The sequence below is a fragment of the Periophthalmus magnuspinnatus genome, chromosome 4 (assembly GCF_009829125.3).
Source record: "Periophthalmus magnuspinnatus isolate fPerMag1 chromosome 4, fPerMag1.2.pri, whole genome shotgun sequence".
NCBI classification, from domain to species: domain Eukaryota; kingdom Metazoa; phylum Chordata; class Actinopteri; order Gobiiformes; family Gobiidae; genus Periophthalmus; species Periophthalmus magnuspinnatus.
Genome location: NC_047129.1, coordinates 14,424,572 through 14,430,964, shown reverse-complemented (window position 1 = coordinate 14,430,964; position 6,393 = coordinate 14,424,572). Strand labels below are relative to the sequence as shown.

Here is a 6,393-nt window from a genome sequence, read left to right as displayed (position 1 = left end):
CCCAGGCCTTTCTGTGTGGAGTTTTGCATGTTTCTCCCTGTGTCTGGATGGGTTTCTTCTGGGTACTCCGGTTTCCCCCTTCAACCAAAACATGAACGCCCTTCGAGACAACTGTCGTTACAAAAATAAAATGAATTGAACTCCATGCAAGACAATTTGTTTTTATATATATATATATATATATATATATATATATATATATATATATATATATATATATATATATTTAAATATAAAACATTCACAATAGCATTATAATAACATATAAAAGTTACTATTGTTACAAAAGAACCATTTTTACTCCAACAATTTTTTTGAAGTGTAAATTAATGGCAAATATGAAACATTATTCAAGCTTTTAATCACGCTATGACTATAATTCCTTTATCAAAATACGAAGACTATGTGATGTTTAGTTAAAAAGCAAAACTATGCAACCAAATGAGTGCGCACAGCTGAAGCTCATGTAGACATGGTTAAGTTTTACTTTTGTTTTCTCTTTAGAGCCTATAAGCAGACTAAGCAGCTGCTTAGGGCCCCAAGGCCACCAGAGGGCCCCCAAGAGCTCATACATTTATATTGAAAATAATATATCAAGTTTTATTGGGCACAGGGCTTGTTTGTTTGTATCAGCCTGATTGTCCCTCTAAAGCATTTGTTTTATATCTATAGTAGCAAAATCTGCTGCTGCTTTCTGTTTTTGAGCCAGGCTGAGGTGAGGGCAGCTATGTGTTTATACCGGTGCAAGGACCCTTTATAATGTAAATTAAAGCCTCCCACCCTGCCTTATATGTTTGTGTTCTGTTCTTGTGGCTATAGTAGTTGTGACATTCTGGATGTTGGTCAGATAAATACAAATATAAATGGTCAAGGTGATAAGAGCAAAGTCATAATGTTATCAAATGTAAATCATTAATAACTGAGCCAGGAGGCATCTGCTGTCGGCTTAGGGCCCCCTGAACGCTAGGGTCGGCCCTGATGGTGATTAATAACAAAGGCAGCTCGAGCCTTTTGTTTTGATAACTTAACGATTTTATTATGTGATGTTTTTGATGTTTTATGTCAGCCTGGTCACACCGACTGTCCAGAAGCATCTTAGAGTTCAGATATTGTACTTATCAAGTGTATACTCATGTTTCCCTCTGGTATTTTGTCCTCAATTTCCCCCCCCCCCCCCCCCCCCCCCCTTCGTTTTCAGGATCCCCTGCCCACAACATTAAGTTATATATATTCACTCTTCAGACTCTATAACATTAAACCGTGAAGCTTAGAAACTTAACTCTGCGTTTTCTTGGACTATGACCTAATGTCCACTTGCTTTTTTGCCATGTTTGGACATTACTGTGAACACATGACACATTTTACATAAAGTAACGGAGCAGAATAAGAAAAGTGAATTTCTAAATGATACTTTGGCTTTATTGGCATTAGTTAAATAAATGCTGGACACACTTTCGCTTACTTTGGCAGCCCTGCCACCTGTCTGCATGTCGCCATAGCAACGGACTAAACCAATGTGTAACAAAAGGAGGTAGCATTAAATTACTATAGCAACAGTCCTGATTTTTCAACATTTTGAAACTCATGAGTAGAAAAAAAAAAAAATATATATATATATATATATATAATGAAGTAAAACTAATGAAGTAAAACTATTGTTATTGGTTTTAAGAATAATAATAATTCAATTCATCGATTGTTGAGGCACTTTTTACTAAAGAGTTGACAGCTCCGTCTCATTTTGAGCTACTATACTATACTGTGCTGCACTGTTGAACCAAACCTTCTCCACATGCTGTTTACCCAATTTCCAGATGTCCTGAAGAATATGGATACCTTTCCTCGACGTTACCATCAGGTAGTCCTCATTCTCCGGGTGCATACGAACCGAATATCGGGCTAAAACCAGGGACTGACAGAAGCGGGACAGAACCAGTACATAGAGACAGTCCCTTTCAGCCTCATTTAAGGGAAGTTCACTCTCCCATCCAGCCAGCACTGCTCCTCCCACCTCTATGGGGTTTGGATGCTCTATCATCATGTACATTATGGTAATAGCCAGCTCATGAATGTAAAATCCACTGTTCATGTCTCCAAAGTCGAGGATGCCACAAATTTTGTAGCAGCCACTGTTATTTGGTTGGACAAGCACATTGAGGTCATTGAAGTCTCCATGATTTATGCCTGCATGAAAATATATACATAGAACATACTGTAAACAGTTGAGATGGGGGTAATTTCATTGTAAATTTTTACATACTGAATAAATCTGATTTTATGTGCATAATACTGAATCTATAAAAAAAAAAAAAAAAAACTCAGACAGACAAAACTATAAAAAAAAATAAAATAAAAATTGTAAGACTGTTATGGTCTTCTCACTCTCTCCTACACAGTAATTTTTATGTTTTGTATCCGTGTTGTGTTGTTTTTAGTAAATGGTCAAATTTTTATATAGCGGTTTCCACCTTCTAGGCAGTCTTCTAGGCACTCTTTACGTCAAGGAACCACTCACCCATTCACACACACATTCATACACCAGTGTCACTCTACCAACTGAGATATTATCATTTTTACTTGGATAAGCAAATCAAATTTAAAAACAAATCTAAAATGAATCAAAGTGTGTCATGGGGCCTGCATTATCTGTCCTCCTGTGCTCTCTCCCCCTCCCCTACCTGTCTGCTTGGAGCTGGGCGGAGTTCCTGACTACTCCCGCACACACCTGGAGCACATCAGCGCAATTACCGCCACCTGCTGCCAAGTATTTGAGGGCTCGGCAGAAGACACTTGAAGGGAGACGTCTGTGTGTCAATGTGAATGTGCCAGTGCCAGCTTAGTCTCTGCATTTTTTGTTACCTGTCTGCCTGTTACTCATTGGAATTTTGCCACCTTCCAGATTCCTGCTCTCGCTTGCTTTCCATCTCCTGCCCTGTCTCTCGCTCTCCGGATTACTCCTGCTGGGTCTTCCCTGGCCCTGTCCCTGGTCCCGTCGTGCTCCAGCCCTGGCTGTCTCCGTGCCTGCTCAGGACATCCCTGCTTGGCTTGCCCTGGCCTCATCCTGATCCTGTCCTGGTTTTCCCATCCCTGCTCTGCACTACTCCCGTCTGGTCTGCCTCCCGCTCCCTGTGTGTGTTAAATGAACTATTAAAAACTGAATTTCACCATTTTGTAAATGAACACTGTAAATCTGCCCCGAGTCTGCACTCCTTGGTCCGCACCCGCACTAGCCGTTACGACAAAGTGATTTTAAATATGATGCAAATTAGTGTCTACTTACATTTGCGGAAATGTAGGTAATTGGGTACCACTGTCGTCTTGTAGAGATCGATGACTGACTTGACCACCTCTTGTAGTGGCTCTCCATCTAATACATACATATATTTTTCTAACGCAAGAAGGTTTGACAAACTCCAAATGAATCCATCTCTGTCCAATTCCCTGATATTAGGATGATCCATCTGTAAAAACAACAAAATATTGTTTTTGAATTGTGTATATAATATTACAGCTTTAGACATTAGTGTTAAATACCTTTTGCAGAACTTTGTCCATTTTAGCTGCCATCTTACCAGTCTCAAATAATAACTGTGGAGTGACGGGGGCTTTGGAGATCGTGTTTCCAGGTAAATAACTTAACAGTCGCACAAGATAGTTCTGACGGCCAAAGCCACAATCTGTCAATAGTAAAAAGCAGGTTTACAATGTTCTTGATATAACAACTAGGCCTACAAAATAAAATAAAATGTAATGTTTTTGGGGGGTTTTTAGCAAACCTCAGCATGTATTATCCTTGTTACTACTAGTTACTGATCAACCTTTAAACTTAAGTGAGTTTTACTGAGTTTGTGCAATGTGTTGTGTAAAGTGAAACTGACGCTGCCATTCTCTGCACAAATGGGACACTTACAATGACACAAGGGACATGTATGCACGCTAAAAGTTGGGTTATCACAATAAAATTTCTATACGAAGTAAAAGGTTTGATACTCGATAGCAATTTCAATATTTTTTTACAGAATAGAGTGTTATTTTCAACTTAATCATGCGGTCTCTAGATCAAGGACAATCTAAGCCAGCAATTTCAAACTTTGTCCCATGTAGTATCAATTGTTTTGTTTTTTTTACAATCCTCCTTGAAAGTTCACTTACACAAGCATATTGGCAATATATGACAATCTACTGTTAACTCATTGCAAAACATCACTGGTTATGAGATTATACAAGACACTCCCAAGTAGCAAAGTACAACATAACAAACCGTCCCACCTAATTCTTCAAGACTCATGAGCTGTCCGGTGACTGCTGGTGTGGCAGTTTGAGCTGGAATACCATTCTCGTGCAGGAAGGACATGGCAAAAGTCTGGACTTCAATAAGGGACTGGTTTTTGCTGTCTTCGGAGTTCATAATTTTCAGAACGTAGTCATTTCCATTTGTGGATCGGACGTAGAAGTTCTGGTCATCATAACTGGGCAGGGGGTGGATCTGAGAGGTGGTGAGGTCATACAGCCTCATCATTATGTCAGAGGCCTGGGCCGGACTGAAGTTGGGTTTTACATGTTTTTCAGCCATGTTTTCTGAAATACATAAAAATAAGTTTGATTACACATCAGACGAAATGTGAGATAAACAAAGATGACATGACACCATTTGTTAATAGTCCTACATCTAGGCTTTTATTTCCCTTGGAGATTTACTACGTTATGCCCACTTATCACCAGGTTTTTGTGTTTTCGTTAATGCTCTTGTGTTTGAGAGATATGTAAAAAAAGGCTATAAATTTGACCCCTTATTTATAAAATGTTTTGTGTAACAAATCAGAGCAAAAAGGTGAAATATACGGTTTAAAATGTACAGTGTGGTAGATAATAGTGGACAAGTTAGGCTGCCATAATTAGAGAATAATTAACTAATATATGTTTGTAGCACCACACGAACAGGAGGAGGCTACATTAGATGCTACAACTCTCTCTCTAAAACATTTAAATCAGGCTAGAAATTTAGGGGTAATAATGGACTCAGACTTAAACTTTAACAGCCACATCAAATCAATAACATCTGCAGCTTTTTACCATCTAAAAAACATTGCAAAAATCTAAGGTATATGCTCAAAACCAGACTTGGAGAGACTTATCTATGCATTTTTTTCCTGTAGGTTAGACTACTATAACAGCCAGCTCCCTGGCCTCTCCAAAAGAGCATTAAGACAGCTGCAGTACATCCAGAACACTGCTGCTCAGGTCCTGACTAGAACCAGGAAGTACGAGCACATAAGTCCTGTGCTCAGGTCTCTGCACCTGCTCCTGTGGCTCAGAGAATAGACTTTAAAGGGGGAGAGACTTGTGAACAAGTCTCTCCATGATCTAGCACCAAAGTATCTTCCACATGTTAGTGCCATATGAACCATCTCGCACTCTGATGATTTCAGGGACCGTGAGTTTTCTGCAGCTAAAACCTGGAACAGTCTTCCTGAAGATGTGAGACAGGCCTTTACTTTGACAATGTTTAAATCCAGGATCAAAACAGTTCTGTTTAGCTGTGCATATGACTGAAAGGTTTTTATTCTGCACTTTTCTCTTTTAATGTTCAATTATGATGATTATTCGTGTTTTGATTTGTTGTATTGTGATTTGAATGTCTTTCTATTCTATAAAGCACTTTACTTTGTGTAAGCATAATACTGTACAAATAAACTTCTCTTGCTGCCTACATGAGAGGATACAGTCCCATACAGGACGTGTCTCACTGTAGCTGTCTGCACACGTGTGAAAAACATCCAGACTCTCCGTGCTGTTGCAGACTGGTACACAGTTATTCGGCAAGTTGAAAAGATATTCACTGTGTCCATCAGTCATGTGTGCCATAGTTACATAGAGTGAACCTACCTCAAAGTGCGATTAAAGTGTGAGTCCCGTGCAGTCACAGATTGATCGATCAGTCCGCGCGGTGCGGGGCAGGGGCGTCTTGCAGGACAGGGGCTCACTGAGGCGATACTCTGCATCCGGGCTGTTCTTTCAAAATAAAACATTTTAGTTGTCCACACAATCAAAACTCGCACTCGCGCTGTTCTGTTAGGTGCCTCACGCCTGGTCCAGCCTACAGCCCATGGAAGAATGTTACAGGCCTATGGCTTAATGAAAACACACAATAATAAAGTTTGCATAAATTAGGGCATAAATGTTTAATTGAATAAATTCTTAAACAAGCTCAAATATTAAAATGAATACGTCTAAATACCTAAAAGACACTTGTGTTCCAAGGCAATAACAGTATTTGGTGTTTTTCTAACACAGTCAGTGGCTCTCAGTCATGAGTAAATGCAGCAGACACAGACTGTGTGATATGGACGAGCTTCAGTGGACCAGAAATGAGGTGACAGCAGCAAAGCCATC

The 6,393-nt window shown here is 39.5% G+C and overlaps 1 protein-coding gene across 1 annotated transcript; it reads right to left on the bottom strand.

Moving 5' to 3' along the window:
* Positions 1 to 1,711: 1,711 nt before the first annotated feature.
* On the bottom strand, positions 1,712 to 5,965 carry hykk.2 (hydroxylysine kinase, tandem duplicate 2). Its single transcript, XM_033965667.2, has 5 exons — positions 5,887 to 5,965; positions 4,270 to 4,578; positions 3,535 to 3,677; positions 3,281 to 3,461; positions 1,712 to 2,184 (listed from the first exon to the last, which is right to left on the bottom strand). The coding sequence occupies exons 2-5, from the start codon at positions 4,571 to 4,573 to the stop codon at positions 1,715 to 1,717; spliced, it is 1,098 nt and encodes a 365-aa protein (XP_033821558.1). The 5' UTR covers positions 4,574 to 4,578; positions 5,887 to 5,965; the 3' UTR covers positions 1,712 to 1,714.
* Positions 5,966 to 6,393: the final 428 nt, after the last annotated feature.

Excerpts from the sequence above, each read along its gene's own strand:
- hykk.2 (XM_033965667.2), bottom strand. The coding sequence starts at position 4,573 with ATGGCTGAAAAACATGTAAAACCCAACTTCAGTCCGGCCCAGGCCTCT. Across the intron at positions 3,678-4,269 it reads CATGAGTCTTGAAGAATTAG|ATTGTGGCTTTGGCCGTCAG; the intron begins GTGGGACGGTTT and ends TACTATTGACAG. Across the intron at positions 3,462-3,534 it reads TGGACAAAGTTCTGCAAAAG|ATGGATCATCCTAATATCAG; the intron begins GTATTTAACACT and ends TTGTTTTTACAG.